A 21,103-nucleotide genomic window follows, 5' to 3' on the forward strand; every position below is an offset into this window, starting at 1 on the left:
CTCGCTTGTACAGGGTTCCTTAATGACAAAAAAAGGAGAGAAAGAATTACATCAATATACACTACAACTTCTTCTTGACACATGTACTTGAGACCGGATAATAAAAATGGCAAATCCCTTTCTTGTTAGGTAGATTGAGCAAAGTGGAGCCTTGCCAGATATATCTTCAGCATTGGTACTTATCCAATCAGGTTCACCCGGATGCTTTCAGAGTAGTCCATTATCTGAAAGGTAGTACATAAGTAGTGAGCACTTACTCAAAATGTACAGGCCAGCAAAGCGTATAGACAAATTTGCATATTGTATTGAGTCAGGAATACTTTGCTGCAGCAAGGAAAGGTGAAAAGAGAAATCCCACCATCCAAACACCTATCCGCCGATTAAGTTGAGAGAATCGAAAGATTTACCTCCGCAGAATGTCTTCAGTGACTATCAGTTTCCATATCTGGAATGTCGATGAAGACTGCACGAGGGTGGAGTGTAGCACACTAGTAGGTAGTAGGTACCCATCACACTAGATTCAGGAAATACGAGGAACATCCGAGTGCAACTAGCGAGGTCGGCATTCGCATTCATGGAATGAAGAATAGGGTTCTAGGTCCTGGGCAGACGATGAGTTAAGTAAGCATAGCATGTACATATACGGACTGTATCCGTAGGTAAAAGTGGCTGGCCTGGATATTTTGGTTCACTGCACAAACGTCGTGCATCAGAATTATATATTCAGGTCTTTAGGTAGCCTTAAAAGATGAGCCATCAAAGGGAAATAGATCTGAAGTGTTGAATCGATTGTACCGTACGCCCTGCGAGCGCAGAGCTTCCAAATTGCCTGTCCAATTTCGTTCGGCACTCAAAAGCGTGGATCGCCTCGGCATCTTTTTGCGCCGTCCGGCAGTCCGAGGCCAGAGCGGGCAATTCCCCCCCCGCCATTTTGACCAACGGGGCCACTTTCGAAGAAGTACCGACTTTCTCAACGACACTCACGAAAGCATTTCCTACTTTCCTCCTTACCATCCTGTTCACATCATCCCTCAATTCAAACACCACAGCACTGCTCTCGCAATGACAGACCCATTGAAATCTTACGACTCCGCCGGTCGCCCCAAACCTACCCCGATCTCGCAGAAAGTGTACAACATCGCCGGCATCTCGGTCACAGTCTACGGTCTCGATGAACTTCGATCTCAAACCAAAAATGTCGCCTGCTTATGGCTTCTGCACCCTCGTCTGGCCACCCAGGCGCGCATGACCGGTATTGCGGAGGCGACCATCAATGATTGGAATAGGAAGATCCAGACCCCCGCGGCGGCGAAAGGGTTGATTGCCGTGTCGTTCGATCAGCGAAATCATGGCGCAAGAATGGTGGATCCATTGGCAAATGAGGCGTGGAGACAGGGGAATCCGCGACATGCGCAGGATATGTTTTCCATCTTTCGTAAGTGTGAACAAGGTCTCTTTCATTGACCAGGGGACGAGACAAGCCAGTGGGAAAAACAGGAGCGCTTAAGGAGGATTGGTGGGAGAAAAGGCCGACGAGACTTCTTTTCAATGGGGTGTATATATCTGACTAACTTGTATTTTCAGAGGGCACGGCACGCGATACTTCGCTGTTAATGGACTACCTGGCCGCATTCACCTTCCCCAACGGCGAACACCAAATCACCGAGAATCTGGTCCTGGGCGTCTCACTCGGCGGACACGCCGCCTGGAGCTGCCTTTTACATGAACCGCGCGTAAGCGCCGGCGTCGTGATCATCGGATGTCCCGACTATCTCAATCTCATGACTGACCGAGCCCGACTGTCCAAATTGCCATCTTGGACCAAGAGCGACCCCCCCGGCGCTGAGATTCTCGGTTCCGAGGCCTTCCCTACATCATTTGTGGATACTGTCAAGAGATACGATCCTGCCAGTTTGATGCTGAGTGGTATGGATGCGACTTCAACGGGGCTACCTCGCGAGAGCGAAAAGGCCTTGCCTGAGCCGTCGGAGGAGCAAAAGAAGGAGCTACGACCATTATTGACTCGTCTGTTGGCTGGGAAGAGGATCTTGAATCTATCGGGTGGAGTGGATAAATTGGTGCCGTATCATCGGGGCGAGGCCTTTTTGACGTGGTTTAAGAAAGCGGTTGCGGCGGATGGATGGTTTGGTGATGGGGGCGTGACTTTTGAGGATATTATCGATAAGTCGGCGGGTCATGAGGTCACGCCAAAGATGGTCGATGAGGCGGTTCGGTTTGTTAGTGAAACGCTGGCGACAAGCTCCGAGACTCGAGACCGGAGAGGTTCAGTGCGCGAGTCCAAGATTTGATGGATCGGGATGAACGGGTAAAGCTTGTGCGGCCAAGGATGTGCATGAGGTTGAATAGATTAGTTGATCCATTGCCTTGGAAGTCGTGAATACGCTTAGCAAGGATCGTCATGAACATGCAGAAACCGGGGACAAGGCGTACGCACTCTCCCATGTTCCAAAGTTACGGATGAGCTGTGACGAACTGCAGATTGCAGATCGTAAACTGGCGCTCGACTCGGGGCAAATAGAAAGGCGCCATATGAGCCGATGAGGTCGGTCCGAGTGTATCAGATTCGCGTGAGGGTGTGGAAGTTCTAGCCTGCATTTACATCACTTACGCCCGAAAGACTGCGCATATCCCAAAAATGATATCATGTAACTCATCGTCATGAGCAGGTAGAAAACAATATGAAAAAAATTCCTCCTTGTGGTATTTATGTGGAAATCGTAAAGGGCATTCGGAGGCCATGCTATGCTGCTTTGCATACACAAAAACCCTTTTGCTTTTGAAATGCCTCCGAACCAACCATATCAGGTTGGAGGCGGCCTTTTTTTTTCTGTCCTCGCTCAAGTTTCGAATCATCGTTCTCCTCCCACAGGATGACAAGACGTTCGAAAAAAGATGAGTTCCTCCACAAGACCGAAGCGTAGGCCACAAATCCAGTGGAGCTACGCTTTGCCCCAGTTTACTCCCGTCTGCTGTCTTCTTTGGAAAGAAAAAGAAAATTCAACCATTTGATTCAACGCTTATGCGACAAGCTCAACAACACCACCAGCCTCCTTGATCTTCTGCTCGGCGTCACGGCTGAAGTAGCGGGCACGGACGACGATGGGGATCTGGGGGAGACGGCCCTTGCCGAGGACCTTGGAGTAGCCGAGGGGCAGGAGGTCGATGACGGGGGCGGTGTCGGTCTTCTCGCCGCTCAGGTAGGCATCACGCTTCTCGGCGGGGACGAGAGTCCACAGCTGTTGGGTAGGTAAGAGGATCACGGTCAGCTTGACTATTCACAGGATGGCGTTTCGAGTCCATGATGCCGGTCCATTCCCCCAAGCCGTTCTCCAGCTTGTGCCTCTCAGTCGCGATAAATTCCCATCTTTTCCAAGGCGAAAACGCAAGTCTCGATGTTTCCAGCAAACTTCCTGACTGATGGGTGCGCCTTGAATCCTCATCTCCCATGGATATCCGTATTTCAATTTGTTCGCTTTTTCCCCATGGACCGGCTCGTTGACACTCTGGTTTCTTTCTCCTCTCTTTCTGCACGTACCTTGTCGAGGTTGATGGTGGGCTTCCAGAACTTCTGCTGAGTCTTGTGGAAGTAACGCATACCGACCTTACCGAAGTAACCGGGGTGGTACTTGTCCAAGTTGGTACGGTGGTGGTGCTGACCACCGGCCATACCGCGACCACCGGGGGACTTGCGGTGCTTGCCGACACGACCGTAACCGGCGGACACATGGCCGCGGCTGTGCGATGAAAAAAAAGAGAGGTTAGTATTCGGGTGTCTTAATTCTGTGCTCATGCGAATCGGATCGCTCAGCGACCAAGACCGTTGATCCCGGGCATGGAAATATCGTTGAAATCCGCGCGGGCGCCGATGATGTCGAATTTTCGTTGCGCCGATCACAAAACAATCGAGAATCGAGGGATTTTCCGCAACAGGTGTGGGAGAGGGTCGACTCACTGCTTCCGGGTCTTCGACAAACGGGTAGGCATCTTGTCGTGTTATGTGTTGGCGACAAGACCGGTCTGAGAATTGGGCGTTGAAGGGGGGAAGGGTCGTGATGCTACCGGCTCAGATGTTGAAATCCACGCTCGCAAAGCTAGACTGTGCGCTAAGCAATTCGCTTGTCCCGTGATAGGGTCAAACCCTGCCCTGGGGCTGGCGCTGATCACGTGGAGATAGGGATTCTGCCACCGCCTTAAAATAAGGTGGTGGGTCTAGCCGGATCAAGCAGGATTTTCGGTTTAGGGCAATCGGTATGGTACAGTAGCTTTTCCCCATCTTGGGTCCTGTGTACATTTCTGACTGGTTGGATGACAGTCATCTGGTAAAAACAATAGGTTATTTGGCCATGGAAGAATCGTAAAAGTAGTCACTACGATTTAAGCAGAGCAGTTATGAGCCTCTCACAGGCTCCCATAATATGTGCTAAGACTGATTTGTTGAGACTGGTTTCTTGTCAACGACCGATCTTCTATTGATTGAGGTTTCTTAATATCGTATCATGGTAGAGGACAAGATCTCGATGTTGGGAGATATTGTTTTCTAGAACTGCACAGGTAGTCCCCAAATTCCACGGCTCGGAAAGTAAGTCATGGGGAGGTGGTCCTCCTCATTTCGACTTCTCCGCGAAAAACTTCGACAACCGCTGGACGGTCGCCTGCGCAGGCCGAGCACCACTGCTCGTGACCAAGCTTCCCCTGATCCAACTCGGCAGCTTACTCTGAATCCTCGGCGTCTCGTACCGCCGATCAATCATCACAATAGCCGCGTAATCATTCACATGCCGGATCGCTCGCCCGATACACTGATTCACAGCTCTCATACAAGCATTCTCATAAAAATCTCGACCAGCCGCCGCCGCACTGGCTTTTTTCTCGACCTCTGTGCCTGATTGTTGCTTGTGAGTCTTTTCTTCAATGTACTTGATCTTGGCTTGCCAGACTGCACTACGGATATTGGGGAACGGAAGGCCGATCATGAGAACACCGCGTCCGAGATCGTCCGAAAAGTTGATGCCTTCGGAGAGTTTGCCGCCAACGACCGAGAGAAGAAGAGCGCCTTGACCCGTAGAGATGGCGGAGGTATATTCCTGGAGGAGATTGTCCGTAGATATGGCGGCGTCGCGGGCCTCGTAGAGGATCTTCTTTTTGTTAGATATGAAGTCCAGGATTGTAGAGCCGTTGCCGTTGGGGACAGGCTTTTCCCAAACGCTAACTACTTGACTCAGGTAGTCGTAGCTGGGGAAGAAGGCCACAACACCGTGGGGAATGATTTGGCAAAGCGTCGCTATTGTCCGTCCCAGGTCAATTATCTAAGGGGCACTCATGAGGTCAGCTGTCACAAAGACAGGCAGGATCAAGTAAATCAAAACAAGATGACACCGTACCATTTTTTCCGAGTTCCGGGCCTCGAAGGTGAAGTCAAAGTCACAGCCCATCAAGCCCTTCGTGAGGGACTGGGCGACCAGGTTCGAATGAGGGATAACATGACCATAGCTGAACGCGTCGAGTCGCTCCGGTGGAAGGTAAGAGAACAGATGATTCATGTAGTCGGACATCTGGAGAGCATGGGATCAGCCACGGGGCACTCGATGGAAGGGAAGGGAGTCTTCTCAGTTCCCATCACTCACAGGGGACATCGTTCCACCGGCTAAGATCACAGCTCGCGCATCTTCCACAATCTCTCGAAAATGGTTAGCTGGATCAAGAAGCATGTATTTTAGCTGCACATCCCCCCTTTCCTTCTGATAGAACAATCTTCCCTCTTCGGACGGGTTCATCAAAGGCAACAGAAAGCTCTGTATATGAAATAAGACGGGCACCGTGGAACGATTTCTCTCTTTCGAGCTTTGCGACTCTCGTGAGGACTCGACATAGCCATCCACCTTTCGCGCCAGCTTACTTTCCTGCAGATATCGAGAAAGCTTGTACGGATTGATCTGATCGACTCCCTTTCCCGCCATGAGATCGGTAATTTTGATAGAACCGTCTGTGGGTCCCTTTTGCTGGGAAACATCGTGGAGATGGCGGGCAATGGAGCTCACAAGCCGAATCACTTGGGCGACGTAATTTCGGTTCTTGCCTTTGAGACGGTTTTTAAATTTCCGTGCATAGGTGGTCAACTGGGTGATAGCCGTCTGCAACTGGGACAAGGACACAGTCACCGAATGAATACCGGCAATGGCATCCATCAAGTTGTGTGCCTCATCAACGATGACGACGTGACCTTTCACCGACAAATTCAAGGCTTCACGGGCAGACCGCTGAAGGAGGAGTGGATACGGCAGGGTGACAACCTGCGCTCATTAGTTTGGATGAGTATGCTTCCCAGAGCGAAGCCTTCCATTTTTTGGAATTTTTCGATGCAGCCACTGACCTCGCTGAATTTGATGACCGACCGAGACGCATAATACGGGCAAATACCAACATCCTTGCCCACTTTCCCGATATCCTCAATGTCCTTGACCGTTGCAAGAGCACGATCTCGGAACTCAAGAAGCAGCGCGTCGTCGTCCTTGGTTGGCAAAAACGAACATTTCTTGTCCGCCGCCACGCCCGATTGTTGCAGGTCCAAGCAGCGCTCATTGATTGCCGTGCTGTTCTCCAAGGCTCGAACCTTGGGATTAATGCAGAGGTTCTTTCTGGAACCTAGCGAGAGATGTTTGACCGCCTCCTCAAGCCTTGACAGCTCGTCCTCTGTGCCCTGGCCCTCCGTCTCGGGTGGTATGCTTGATGGGAACGCGACTCGACGCAGCTCGCCCGCAAACTGACTCAACTGAGAATGGGTCCGTGAGCAGTAGAAGATCTTCACGGCGTCGTCCGCTTCATCTTCTTCCTTTCGCTGAGTAGAGAAGTTTCCCTTAAACTTCTCTAACAGCGCGAGCGTGTCCGCCGATAGACCCTCAAGACCTCCTGTCTGACTCGTGGTCTTGCGATCTTCTGATTCGCTGTCGTAATCTTCCAAGACGTACTGTTCCTCGTCATCGTGAAGATTCGACTGTTCATCCGATTCTTCGAGTCGCTGTTGTTCCCGAAGATCAGAACCAGACTCCAAGTGATCTCTTCCCTGCAGCTTGGGGGCGGACGTCCACCCACCTGTTTTTTGCGGGGTCGGTCTTGCGCCGTCGACGCTTGCTTCAGTCGTTCCTCTTCACGCTTTATCCTGGCCAACCGTGATTCGAACTCTTGCCGTTTCTCAACAATCGTCCGACGCGATTCCTTCTTGGCAAACTCTACCATCCAGTCTGGCTCGCCATCATCGCCTACCAAATACAGCCGTTTCAGTCAGATCCGCTTACAAATGTACCGATAGATCCATGATGAGCCATGGAGGACCACGGTCAGATACTACAGAATGGGCTGACGTACAGGCAGCCTGATTCAGGGTCTCTTGAAATGCCTTCCGCTTGTGGTCCCGTAGCCAGGTGAGTGAACCGCAGATGAGACTTAGTGATTTACCCTGCCAATACACACGATAGATTTCTTAGCGGAATACTTCAACGGGAAGTGACATGTGAGCAAAGGAGTGCTTGAGGTGGGGGGAAAGGTAAATTGGGTTGCCTTGACAGGATGACAGGCTGTTCATGCTATTTTGAGCAGACTCTGACCATCCTTTCTGGCGGGGATGCGACTGTGGAGTCGAGCCACTTACCGTCCCTGCGGCCGTCGGGGTCAGAATGGATCGGACATGATTCAGTCAGCAAGCAGAGTGGGTGAGGTTGATCTTCTCCATCTGCCCGGTCGGTTGACGGAAGTTGGGTCCGAGGAAGAGGGAGAAGGGGGCTTAGAGCGTACCGGTGGGGGACTCGAAGATGCCAACCTTTCCATCTTCAAGGCAACCATAGAGAGCCTCCATGAATTGAAGCTGAATCTCATACGGTGTGAAGGGATGGTGGAAATCCCGTGACACTGCATCGGATGCCATTGTGGCAGTGAAGAAACAATGCACAGCCCCGTGTCAGCTGCACAAGAACCAAGAATAGAAAAAAGAGGAAAAGTAAAAAGAGAACCACATCCAACCTGGTTTAGTCTAGTCAGTGAAGTGGTCAAATTGCCCGCTGGGTACTCTGGAGGTCTGGACACTTGGAACACGAATACGCGAGGAGTCTGCAGGACCGCGCGGGTAAAGTTCTGTGTTGCGTTTCTAGAAAAGTCGCGGCTGATACAGTTTTCCCTCCAGACAATCACACATTGTTTCTCGGCTTGTACCCGAAACCAGCCTAATCCAGATCGGGCTACAGTACACTTTGGAGTTTGGACACAACCCCTGCTTGGCCGTATCGTGCCTCTCAGCGTACTAGATGTCAGAGCCAAACAAGTTATTGTAAAGGACAGGAAATATCCAAATGCTCTACAATCTACGTGCACGGCTTCTAAGGTCGCCGTAGACTCAGCGGGGCCGAAAGATATAAGCCTATTGAAAATTCCCGGGTTCGAAGACGTACAGCTGTCAAAGAATACGGCGACTAGCTTGTATTAAGCGTATCCGATAATACCCTCAAGGCTGCACATTAGCAAGCGTGCAACATAACGCTGTCAGATGGATCTTGAGCAGATCCACAAGGATCAGAGCCGGAATTACTCGGACCTTTGTAGGGAACATTCGGGAATTGGTTGAAAGTGTGAAGAAAGCTACACCCGTCCTTGTGAGGTGATATAGACTATTTTGTGTCGGCGTTGGGATTGGCGGATTAGATGCGTGTGTCGAGGAGGCTCCAATCCAATATACACAGAGCTAATAATCGATTGGGTCAAACATATCAATTATTTGTGAGTGCCAAGCAAGTCAAGCGCTTCGTCTGCGGTGATGCGGCTCGATGGTAAGAATCGCATATCCTTGCGTCACACGTAGCAGGGGTTTGAGTTTGGATCGTGTACGGTCTCTGCAAGTCTGTGTTCGAGCTTCGACACAGCACCATCTTGAGTGTAATAAGTAACAAATTCTATGGTGCATCCTTAATCTTACCTTGAATCTCTAGCTTGTGGCTAGATCTCGCCTGCATTGATTTCCATTTAGACTCCCATTCAGTCGGCAGTCTCTCCACAAGCCCCATCATTTGAGACACCAAAACTTCATCCTCGCCTATATACCAGAGTAGGCATATTGTGAATCAGAACGAATAGATCTATATAATTGATATATTAGTGAGCCCATTCGCTGTAGAAGCCATATAGCAGCTGACTATACAGCCTGAGCGCCACAGACCGACGCGATAATCAAACAAGTTCGTGAAAATCGTCTCGGGTACCCGTAGGTCACCTAGCTGAGCCAATCTTGTAGGCTCTTGCCCTTGAGGAAACCTCCCCCCACACTCAAGAAGTCGAATATCTTCGTCGTCCTCATCGATCCACTCGACCCATTCTGCTGTCTTGACTGGCTGTTTTGTTAATCCATTTTCTAAAAGCGTGCCATCTAGGCAGACCAGCGCCCCGACTGTCGGAAATCCAAGGCATTCAAAGATTTGTTCTTCTGTTGTGTTTAACAGATTCGTATTACTAAATACGATGTTCCGACCGCTAACGTCTCACATAAAGTGAGTCCGATTACATTATGCCAAAAATTGTTCAGATAAAATACTCAATACCATCGCATACACTAGCACCGTGAATCAACTTCACAGCTTTCAGAAGCTGTCTAGATATCCGGATTATAGTTTCCGTGCAAAGCTTGTCATGGCTCTCATAGTAGTCCTCGAGAACTTGATCAACGGAAGTGCCAAGTTAGGGCTCCTCTATGTAGAGGAGATTGCTTTGATCGAATAGAGATAGGCCCATATTAGAATTCAAGGCGAAAGGGAGCTGAGAGGTGGTCTCAGGAAACGTCCCAACCAGAGGAATCGTGATTCGGGAAGATCAAATTGCGCGCTAAGCTATGACGACTCACAGCATAATACTTGACATCTTCAACCTTAAGGCACGTGGAGTGAGTGGCTAATTATAGGACCCCCCTTTTGAAATCTTAACTGTGAAAATATCCTCGCCGTTTGGCGGAGGCGCAGACTTGGGCTCGGAGAGTCTGGAGAGGCAGCACAGGAGTCGTGGGAGGAAGCATGCGTGTGAGGCGAGGTACATGAAAATCGCGGAATTAGTGAGTGGGTGGTTCAATACAACTGTACCGTAACACTACCCGACCAAGACTCATACAGAGTGATCCAATCAATGCAGCCTCTGGTTGTTTGTCAATTTGGTGGCTGACCACAGCTGCGGTCCGTTGCGCCCGTGACTATGGTGCTGGAGATGTCTTTAGCGGATTTAGGATTGAGAACATGTGCTTGACTGGGATCGATCTAAGTGGAAGACCACCACCGAAGGGGGTGAGAACCCCTTGATCATGTGGCCAGATTGAACCCGTCGTCTTTACTCCTTAGCAGTGAATGTGAGAGTGAGGTCGACGGGTGAATGTCATCGGGGGAAGGGCACTATTTTTATGTTACACCTCAGCCACACTATAGATGGCATCCATCAAGGATGCCAGTGGGGTCGATGACCCAGATCAGCATCGCGATGGTTCATTTATTGAAATTACTGTGATCCACTCATCTTCCCTGATGGAACGCACGTATAGTAGGATGGGGGGAAGATGGAGTGAAGATAAACGCGCAACAGTAGTCTACCCAACGACGAACATATGTAGAGCGCATGCGCCATGAAGACGAAGCGGTTGGAGGAGAATCGTCATCGTGATAAGCTTATATATAGCCTCTCTTGGAGAAGACGAGGTTGCAAGGAGTTGGTCGGTATGGGAATATGGAAATATTGTAGTGCATGTAACTTCTTCATATCTGTTATGTTCTGACTGACGATGAAAGCCCTCGCCCGTATGCACGCTCTCGGTCAAGGTGCTTTCTCACGGGAGAGAAACAGCCATCCCCAAAAAGGAGACGTCGACGGATCTCAAACCAATAAGCGAATACGGCATGGCAGTGAACGAGAATATGTCGCATGTCCCAAACTCCAGAGTATTTGAGTTGCCTAAATTTGCCGTTCCCTTTCCTGTGGCATGCACAACTACTTCCATTCGTCCTTAGCATTTGACTAGTGGCTCCCCCAAGTTCCGCTACTTCAGCCACATCCTGACCCCAACTAGTTGACTGTATGTCCCGATGGCGTTTGGCGTATGGCTTATCATGAAAGTCCAATACAAATGACAACCGCACTGTGTTTTATTTCCTCTATTCATGATGATCTTTTTCCCCTTCTTTTCTCTTCTCTTTTGCCCCAAGACTGGAATATCTCATGACCCACATGTCGCAACTATTGGCCCGGGCCATCGCGAAAAATTGCACATTGCATGCGGCCCAACCCAGTGGGCATTCCTGGGTTCATCTCGGTATTCCACTTTATCTACCGATGGAGCCAGGGCCTCTCCACTGCGGAGTAAATTAGAGCTTCCAGTGCTTCCAGCCTTCCACCATTCCCGCGCCCGCTCCTGTACATAGTTGGTCAAACGTTTGAAATCAAGCTACAGCATTTCGTATCATGTCCCGGCGAATGGATATTAGGGGGGTTCAGGGGAAAGATTCATAGCTTGCACTTGAGCGTCTGCTTGGCATCTCCAGTCACTTACGTCGCTCTCCTGGCGCACCGGCCCCGCCACGCAGCCTAACTTCTTTGGGGCTACCTGGCGATGGCGATGCTGTCATTGTTCCTGGCCACCGGTCAAGGCCGTCTCTGGATAGCTCCATAAAAAAAAAGAAAAGGTAGAGGATGACTTAGGTAACTGGAATTGTTAGAGCCTGTAGCAAAAAGCGTTGGTACCGGTTGTTTGATACTGTCATGACTGTATGTCCTCTGTACTCAGAACTCACTGATTCAGTATGCAGCCCTGAGATCGCAATTTTAATCGTCTCCATCGGCAGTGCATGACAAACCACCACGTTCAATGATCTTCCACCCCATGTCCAGTGACCGTAGGCTCGTTACACGACCAGCTCCACGACTCATGGAGAGCCGATCATTTTGAACTCTCCGAGCTCCTCTTCTCCACCAGCATCACCGGTTCGGTTTCCGTGATTGATTCCGCCTGATTCCCACCGACAGTAACAGCGCCCTAAAATTAATTTCCTGACGGCCCCAGTTGACCTTTTTACCCCCCCTCTCCTTCACTTTCACTCGAACACTCCCCTCTCTCCCCCTCGTTCCCCTCTACACCTACCCCTCGCTCTCTTTCTCTCGTCTACTCCTCGTTAGACCTGGTCTCTTTCTTCCCTTTTTTTGGGGGGCGCGGATCCGATCCATCTCCCCGCTCAAAGACCGAGTAGACCGGATGGTACCCCGCGACTGAGCGCAAGTGGCCCGCCTCTGAAATTGAACCATTGATCTCGCCCGTTGACGACCCCATACCGACGAGATGAATCACCAACAGTATCAGTATCAGGACCACGGCCATGGGTACGGCAGTAACTATGGCCATAGTCATGATTATGGTCAGGATCATGGCCAAAATGCAGCTCAGCCAGGTCTGGGGGCAACGTGGTATCCAGGGGGTCAAGATGACTTCTACATGCCGGAGGTCATTTCCCCGTCTCCGCAGAGGTGCGATTCCTCCCCCCCTCCGATCTTCATCGTTGTCACGGTCAATCTTTGTAAAAAGAAAAAGACGAACGGGAGAAGAAGAGCAAAAAGAAGTGACATTGGTTTCATGTTACGCGACAATGCCGCGGGTTCGTATGTTGATTAATCCACGCAGGGTCATGCCCGAGGTGCCCGAAAACATGCAAGACAACATCGCCCAGATGGAGCACGGCGCCTACGATGCTCGCCGCGCGCAGCCGCAGTCGCCCGCGCAATACGCTTCCCGATCACAATTTCCCGAGCGAACCTCCTCGACCGTCCACAGTCAGCCGCAACAGGCAGAGACATATGATCATGGAGCTTACGCGCAGTCTGCCACCTACGACAGCATGGATCACCCCAATTTCTCCCCGTTCCCCGTGTTGCGGAACCCTCCGCCAAATGTTCCCCCCACCGATGAGCAGCGCGAAGCGAGTCTGGAACGCGCCCGCATGGCCGTTCTCTCGACCACCGATCCGGAGATGCAGTTGGCCTGGGCCCAGGATGCGCTGGCGTTCGTCGAAGTCGCGGCGCAAAATGAAGCCCGCCTGTGTACCATCCAGCCGCCTCGACCGCACACTCCCCAGGTCGAGCGGCAATTGCGGACCGACGCGATGAACATTGTCAATTTTTTGGCGGGGCAGCAGCACCCCAAGGCCGAGTTCATCAAGGGCATGTGGCTCGAATTTGGCAAATTTGGTTACCGGATCGACCGCAAAGAAGCTTTTCGGGCCTATACGCGCGCGGCGGAGAAGGGATACGCGCGCGCCGAATATCGCATTGGAATGCAATTTGAGAGTTCCGGAGAGCCCGAAAAGGCCATTCGACACTATGAGCGTGGCGTGGCAATGGCTGACTCTGCCTCTTATTATGTACGTGGAGAATACTACGTTGCAGGCGGTGACTCACGTGTGCTGACGAGAAGCTCTTCTAGCGGTTGGGAATGATGATCCTGCTCGGACAGCATGGCCAACGCCAGGATTTCCGCAAAGGCTTGGAGTATATCAGACTGGCCGCACAGTCGTGCGACCAGAATGCGCCGCAGGGTGCCTATGTAAGTTGACTGGGGAACAACGCTCTTTGACAACACTGGATTTTCTGACCTGCTCCGGGGGGATTTATCCAGGTCTATGGAATGCTTTTGGCTGGAGAGTTGCCTCAAGTCAGCGTTCCGGAACCATTCATGACTCGTGACCTGAACGTCGCTCGGGTCAACATTGAGAAAGCCGCGTACCACGGCTTTGCCAAGGCCCAGGTCAAGATGGGTGCCGCCTACGAGCTCTGTCAGTTGCAATGCGACTTTAATCCCGCATTGTCTCTCCACTATAACGCGCTGGCTGCACGACAAGGAGAACCTGAGGCGGAAATGGCGATCAGTAAATGGTTCCTCTGTGGCCATGATGGCGTATTCGAGAAGAACGATGAGTTGGCCTTCACGTATGCTCAACGTGCCGCTCAGAGTGGTCTCCCGACCGCGGAGTTTGCCCTCGGCTACTTTTATGAAGTGGGCATCTTTGTCCCCGTGGATCTCAGAGAGGCCCGGAGCTGGTATGCCAAGGCTGCTGCCAGTGGGAACAAAGATGCGTCGGGGCGCATTGAAAGTATCTCTCGATCCAAGACGTTATCACGGAAGGATCATGAGAAGCTTGCGGTATCCCGGATCAAATCTACACGATATGCCCATCAACAGGGGCCGTCGCTGGAATCGACTGCAGAACAGATCGAGATGCCCGACCCGTCGCGCATGACTCTCAACGACCAACCCGGCTCGGCCGCCTACCCTGAACGGGCCGGTTCGGCCCGTCCACGTCTCCCCGGCCAGTCGAATTACTCGATGCCCGATCCCCGGCCCAGCTCTGCCTTTGGGGTCAATCCCAACCTTCGCCAGAAGACTGGTCCACCAGGACCTGGCTACGGGGGATCGCCTGCACCAGCTGGCTCCGGAGGCCGCGGAGCTATGTATCCCCCTGGGGGCTCTGGGGGTCCCGTCACTCCCGGTGGTCCGCCGATGAATTATCGCCAGCAGAGCAACAGTGGGCCCGTAAGCCCTCAATCTGTCAATCTGACTAGCCCCAGCAGCACCTCCGCCCCTCGATTGGATATCGGATATTCTGCTCCTCTTCCGCCACCGGGAGCAGACCGTCGTCGTCCAGTTCGCCCCGAAGGTACTGGTGTACCTCCGGAGCGGAAACCAGTACGGACTCCCGTCTCGGGCCCTGGCTCAATGCCGTCTTCTCACGATCAGGCATCCCCTCGACCGACAGGTTCGCCAGCTTCTGGCAACTTCCCTCCACGGAGCGAGTCCCGTCAACCGTCTCGCGGCTCGGGCGCTTCCACGCCGCAGCCACCCGCGGGGCCCCTTCCGCAGCACCCACAGCAGCAGCAGCAACCACCCAAGCCTAAGCCCGCCGCGCAACCATCCAAGGGCCCGAAGACCTTTGAGGAGATGGGTGTTCCTACTGTGAAGAATGACAATGATTGCGTCAGTATTCCTCGGCCGCAGAGCCTGCTCCACGCTTTGCACCTTCCGGGTTTCTGTTTGTGATTTACGAAGCTAACATGATTCTCCCCATGCAGATTGTGATGTGAATTGATACCCCCTTCTCCGTTTCTCTCACCCTCGTCCATGTGTTTCATTTCCTTCTTTTCGCCGCAATCTCCATCTAGTCGTGATCATCCTATATCTGTGGACGCGTCAGATTCTGCGTTTTTTTTTTGATGTCTCTTTCTTCCCTCTCCTCCCTTCTTTCCTCTGTCGTCTTTGCCCGATTCGCAGCGGTCTCGTGCATTTTAGCTTCTATGGTACTAGGTAGCTTCATCTACAAGTTGTAATCTGGAGTCTTTGCTGCAAACCTAGACAGGTTTCTCGTTTGAACTCCACTTGGTTTTTTTTGGGATGGGTGGTAAAGAGGGACGATGTCTTTTGTTTTTCCTATTATCTCCCTTTTCCTTTTCCTTTTCCTCCTCCTCCTCTTCTTCTTCTTCTCTCTCCCCCCACCCTGATGGCTGAATGGCCCGGCTATTGGATCCCCATATGAGGCCTCATTGTTATGAAACAGGCATGGGTTTGATATTTCTTCCCACAGCTGGAAATATTGCGTGCAGGATATCCAATGCATGGCGCGGCAGCGTGAAGCTCGGTAGAAACCCTCAAAAAGAAATAATCAAAGAGATAGAAAACAAAAGGTAGTTTTCTCCCCATTGCTCTCAGCGCAATCTGGCCAATTTGTCAGATTTATCTTCCTTTTCAGAAGCACATGATCAGCCGACTCGGACACCATCCTGGCATCACCCCCTCCTCTTCTCATCCGCCATTCAACAGCCAAGTGACTTTCCACTTTTTGGCTTTTCAGATTGGCATAGAATCCTGTCCACGTCCTTGTAATCTTACTTTACAGTTCATCTCAGCAGAGGATGGCACCTCGCAAGGAAAAAGAAAAAGAAGGCAAACCCGCCGAGCCAGATGGTCAGTTGATGGAGGGTTGTAAGGCTGCATACTTGATAGACAAGCTTGCGCTGATCAGACAGGTTATTTAGATGTCTCGTTGATACTCGACTACCTTCGTGAGTATCCATCTCATGTCTTGAATCAGTGAAAGGAGGGAGCTCCAAACAGAATGACGGTGATAGCTGAAGGTCACTGACGGGCATGCTATGTGTGCTTTAGGGCAACAAAAGTAAGTCGTTGAGTCGATACCCATCGAATCGAGACTACAGGCTATTGAGTGCTGATAACTAACTGGACTACTGAAGTCGTCCTTACTCGGTACTTGACTCGGCTGATAGACTCTGGTCTATTTCACCGTGCACGTTGGAGACCACCGCTGACATGATATTCTCCTGCGCTCTGGCGAGACCAAAAAAAACAGGCCATTGAGGTTTCGGCGAATCTGCATAACAAGGTGACAAAAGGTAGGTTACCAATTTTTGTCTTTGTCTTGTATACGGTGAAAACCTCGATTCGCTATGGAATAATGCAGTAGGCTGATCATAGGCACTTCTCCTCAGCCCAAGCTGCCAAAGTGTTGAAAGAATTACATCAAAAGGGCGAGATTGAGGGACGAACGGCCGGTGAGCACCATACCCATCTGTGCGCAAGGTCTATATTGTGAACAGGGCAATGAGCCTGAGACTTGGCTACTGGTGTACTTGGTGCTCGCCTGAATGTATCCTTGGGACAATCGTTCTCATCCTGTTTGACCCATCCCCTCTTTCTAGGAAAACAAACCGTCTACCATGCTTTACAAGAGTCATCCGACGATGCGAGTCCCGAGCTCCTCGCCGCACTAGGTCAGGAGATCGCCACACTGCAGGACGAACTGTCCACCATCAAGGCAGCTGAGCGAAAGGCCCGCACCACCTTGGCTGCCCTCGAAACCAGGCCACGTCTGTCCACTCTTCGAGAGGAGATTGTCCAGTTGGCTGCGGAACGAGATGAGCTCCGGGCACGTGTTGAACTAAAACGATCTGGCGAGGTGGACGATCAGCCTCAGATCTCGCCCGAGGCACGTGCCCAACTGGAGCGGGACTGGACCCAGTGGCAGCGGCATGTCATAGTGCGTCGCCGCATTTGCCGTGAGATGTGGGAATATTGTTCGGAGGTTTTGCCAGAGGATACTACTGCGGCAGAACTCTGGGTGAGTCTATCTCCTCCCCAGTCTACTGCTCGAATTGTCAAATGCTTTCATGCTACCTGTGCATGGGAATGCTCACAGGGCGTCTGGCATTGAGAATGTCGAGGCATTATTATTCCGTGATGCGCTGACTCGGAGGCAAAATCCTCTCTGCCTTGTAGGAATCTTTGGGCCTGGAAGGAACACTCCAATCATAAGAGAGGATGATCACGCCTTTTGGATGTCTTCCCGTCATGCCGGGGTTGAATCTTCCTCACCCAGTCACATCAGATTATTTTTCTTGCACTCTTTGCACCCTTTGCACGCTTGGCTGTGTGCTCTCGCCTTGGTCCGCCCTGCTTTGCGGCTCGGTCGAAGCGGGCGGGCGGACTGCGGAGAACCGGAGAAGACGCTCAACGGCGCGAAGACTCGAGACTTGACCAAAAACCATGTACCGCTAACCGCTTCTTCTGGCTTTTGATGACCCAGTGGCATTGGGTCTTTCATCTACTACAATGTGTATTTCAAAGAAATCGTGTATGGCATATGGAGTATGTGGTATGTGTTGGCCCGGGTCCGTAGGTGGCCCAGGCATGTTGCCTCTCTTTTTAGTAGATGATCACGCTGCACCGAATGGACCTCCTCTCCAACTGTCATCTGGTGGATGTCGAGTCCAACTTTACCCACTTTCCGCCATGTGATCCATGACATCACTTGCAATGTCTTCCTTCTTCCTACCTAGGTTGAGGGTTTCTTCCTGGGTGGAAGAAGAAGATGAGGGAAAAAGAACAAAAGAAGGAAGAGAAATAGAAAACAAAATAGAAGAAAAAAAATACTTCTTCACCCAGGGATGTACGGGCGGACCGTCAAAACGTCGGTAACCCGGAAGGCGATCGCGCCGAGAGGTTCTTTTTTTTTTTTTTTCAGGCACAGCGTGCATCCATCAGATGAACACGGCGGGTGGTCCGCGGAATCAACTTCTTTGGCAAGTGACAAGATCGGGCAATCGACCAAAATTTGGAGGTGAAAAAGGAATGCGCAAAGGACTTTTCTGCGTTGATGACCCGGTGTATGCTCTTCCTCTCCTGCTCCGCCATGTTCTGGGATCATCCGCCATGCCCTAGCTTAGATAGACTCTCTGCCTGCGGTCACCAACTGAATTCGAATCCCTCTAAACGTGAATACTTTTTTTTCTCCCTCTTGAGATATTTCATCAATTAATCTCTTTTTTTATTATTTTCCTGATCCTTTTCACATATTCACGGTTCTTCCTCTTCCATACCATCTTTCCCACCTACCGCTCTTCATGACTCTTGCATTCAATCATTGATATTGCCTTGGTCATCTCATCTCTTTTTTTTTTCTACATTCTGCTGAATCTCTGCATCGGAAAGAGGCTCTCAACTCCAACGGTAGTCGGACTGACTACTGCAACTTACTCAGGACGTCCTAGTAAGTAGAAAGTACCTTTTTTTTGGAGATTCCAGAATTTACACCGCCCGCTCCGACTCATTCCCCTCTTGGCTCCGATAACCGCCCCTCCAGCCCTTCTGATTCCCCTCATCACCTTTCCATTGCATTGACTCGGGGACGCTGTCGGCCTCTCGCCCTGCTTCTTCTCGTTCCAGTCGTGCTGATATGAAAGGTCGTGCACCTCTGCCGGTGCCCTCCGGTATGCCAAACGCCAACGGTCATTCCCGCAACCCCTCCGGCCTGGACATGGCTCGCAGCCCGCCGAACCCGAGCAACAAGAGTAGGTCATGGATCCTTTCTGCGAGCCTTACGCACGTGGGACTTTGAATTCTGTCGGTTCTGAACAGGACGGGGTGAGCTGATGGGATCATACTAATCTTCTTTGTGTCGGTTATATGCAGATACCAAGCATGTTCCCTGCAAATTCTTTCGCCAGGGTGCTTGCCAGGCCGGCCCCGCCTGTCCATTCCTGCATTCGACCGATGCCGCAATTGACTATGCGCCGTGCAAGTACTTCACCAAGGTATGTCCACGCCCATGCAGTTGATCAGGTTTCAATGATTTCACTCCTCATTGTATACCATCTGGAGTCCTCTTCTTTTCTGTTGCAAGGCTAATGTCAAAGTGGTGTCTCCTCGGGAATAGGGTAATTGCAAGTTCGGTTCCAAATGCGCTCTCGCCCATATTCTCCCGGATGGTCGCCGTGTGAACAGAGGGGCCGGTGGAGGCGGAAATATGGGCATGGGTGGCAGCAGTCACTTGAACTTGGGTGGCCGGGTCAATCCTCAGGCCTATGTGAATCAGGACTCGGCCTTGACCAACTCGGTCCTCTCGCAGCAGCGGATGAATGGCCCTGACCCGCGATACTCCCAGCAAATGCCCGTGCAAGATGAGTCTGGCTTTGTGTCGACTCAACCACCACCACAGCAGCAACTCGGGCAGCCTCCGCATCCCTATGATGGCATCCCGACCATTGATACGGGTTTAGCCTCTCCCCTCGGCTCCAAATACGGCTCCCCCATCGATGACCCACGACTGCCCATGTCGCCAAATGCCCGTCATCTCACCGCATTGGATGCTCCGCTCCCCGCTTCTTTTGATAGCCAGGGCATCTCCCACGCCGCTCGCTATGGTCCGGTGGCTGCTTCGGTCCCCTCCAAGTTCGGGTTGGATTTGGCCTCCCCCCCGGCCCAACGACTGGGCCACATGGATCCCTTCCGAAGCACCCGGGAGATGGGCTATGCGGATCTCCGCAAACCATCGTTTAACATTGGTTCCTCACCCCCCGCCCCCGAAGATGCGACGGGTCACCGCTTCCTCCACTCTTCACGACCCGTCAAGCCTCGCATGCTCTCCGCCAGTGTGCCTCGCTCCGCTGCGCTCGATGATTGGGATGACAATTTCCTGATGGAGGAGGACTATCTGCCTATGAATCTGCATGACGATGTGCTCACGCCTCAAGAGAAATTGCGACGTCTTTCGCGAACCGACCCCGATCACCTCAGCTCCAGCCACCGCGACGTCAGTGGCCTCGGCATGGCCAGCACGAGTTTCTCCAAGAATGGATCTCCACTCGCGTCGAGCCCATCGCGCTTCGGGGCACTCTTCGCCAAGCAGCGACAGAGCAAGGAGGAGGGTGCCATCGGTTCCTCATTCCCTCATATTGGCTCGCCCCTCCGTGAATCATCTTTGAATCCCATCGGTAGCCCCAGCTTGGGTCCTATTGGCAGTCGCACCTCCTATGAGGGATCGCCATTCGTCTCCACCCCCGGCCGCCAGGGCTCCATGTCCATGATCTCCGAGCAGCTGAGCGGGCTTTCGCTCCACCCCGGTGCTGTCCGCCGCGCTTCCAACACTCCCGGCCGCCTGGACCGCAATCTGTCTTCGACCACCAGCAAGATTGAGGAAGAGGAACAGAGTGATCTAGTCTTTTCTATGGAAGAAGAGGAGAGCAATAAGCGCAGCAGTCCCTCCTGGAATTCGGAGAGTAAGGAGGGCTCAAATGCCTCTTGATATGCGCCCTTAACTTCCCCGCTCGATCCTCTCAGTTTCTTCCAGAGCGGTGTCTCGCTTTGATCATCGGGTTGGCAACGAAATATGCTTCGCGTCTTTGCACATTCCACCCTTCTCACCTCTTCATGACCTTCAACCTCTCGACGGCATGGGCCCAAGCAGGCTATCACCCTTTGTGAACATACTCCATTTCGACGAAAAAGAAAATCTCTCTCTTCAAGGTCTGGTCTGGTCACTGGCGTTTTTGTTCCCCTTTTTCTCTGTTGTTGGAGCCTTTTCTTTCCCCTCTTACCTCCTTTTCTCACCTTTGAGGACATACGCGGCATTATGGAGCGTCAAAACACATCACGGAATCCCCCAAAAGTGCACACTTCTCTTCTCTGATCACACACTGGTCTTCTCTGGGCTCTCAACTCGATGAATCGACTGGTGGAGTG

The 21,103-nt window shown here is 51.7% G+C and overlaps 5 protein-coding genes across 5 annotated transcripts; 4 read left to right on the forward strand and 1 right to left on the reverse strand.

The window, feature by feature from the left end:
• Positions 1-1,062: 1,062 nt before the first annotated feature.
• POX_g09122 (uncharacterized protein) lies at positions 1,063-2,309 on the forward strand (the record flags this gene model as incomplete). Its single annotated transcript, XM_050117883.1, has 2 exons — positions 1,063-1,435; positions 1,585-2,309. 2 exons carry the CDS (start codon positions 1,063-1,065, stop codon positions 2,307-2,309), a joined length of 1,098 nt encoding a protein of 365 aa, XP_049966027.1.
• Positions 2,310-3,038: 729 nt separating this feature from the next.
• On the reverse strand, positions 3,039-7,939 carry POX_g09123 (ATP-dependent DNA helicase chl1; the record flags this gene model as incomplete). Its single annotated transcript, XM_050117884.1, has 8 exons — positions 3,039-3,257; positions 3,557-4,005; positions 4,736-5,327; positions 5,403-5,573; positions 5,646-6,311; positions 6,392-7,036; positions 7,111-7,277; positions 7,810-7,939. 8 exons carry the CDS (start codon positions 7,937-7,939, stop codon positions 3,039-3,041), a joined length of 3,039 nt encoding a protein of 1,012 aa, XP_049966028.1.
• A 4,425-nt stretch (positions 7,940-12,364) lies between these two features.
• Positions 12,365-15,112, forward strand: POX_g09124 (uncharacterized protein; the record flags this gene model as incomplete). Its single annotated transcript, XM_050117885.1, has 4 exons — positions 12,365-12,549; positions 12,704-13,439; positions 13,502-13,621; positions 13,694-15,112. The coding sequence occupies 4 exons, from the start codon at positions 12,365-12,367 to the stop codon at positions 15,110-15,112; spliced, it is 2,460 nt and encodes an 819-aa protein (XP_049966029.1).
• An 869-nt stretch (positions 15,113-15,981) lies between these two features.
• POX_g09125 (uncharacterized protein) lies at positions 15,982-17,297 on the forward strand (the record flags this gene model as incomplete). The annotated part of the gene is made up of 6 exons (XM_050117886.1): positions 15,982-16,051; positions 16,105-16,131; positions 16,235-16,244; positions 16,321-16,333; positions 16,551-16,638; positions 16,786-17,297. 6 exons carry the CDS (start codon positions 15,982-15,984, stop codon positions 17,295-17,297), a joined length of 720 nt encoding a protein of 239 aa, XP_049966030.1.
• A 1,521-nt stretch (positions 17,298-18,818) lies between these two features.
• Positions 18,819-20,666, forward strand: POX_g09126 (uncharacterized protein; the record flags this gene model as incomplete). The annotated part of the gene is made up of 3 exons (XM_050117887.1): positions 18,819-18,933; positions 19,055-19,176; positions 19,299-20,666. 3 exons carry the CDS (start codon positions 18,819-18,821, stop codon positions 20,664-20,666), a joined length of 1,605 nt encoding a protein of 534 aa, XP_049966031.1.
• Between the last annotated feature and the right edge of the window lie 437 nt (positions 20,667-21,103).

Source organism: Penicillium oxalicum, chromosome VII (genome assembly GCF_001723175.1).
Source record: "Penicillium oxalicum strain HP7-1 chromosome VII, whole genome shotgun sequence".
Classification (NCBI taxonomy): domain Eukaryota; kingdom Fungi; phylum Ascomycota; class Eurotiomycetes; order Eurotiales; family Aspergillaceae; genus Penicillium; species Penicillium oxalicum.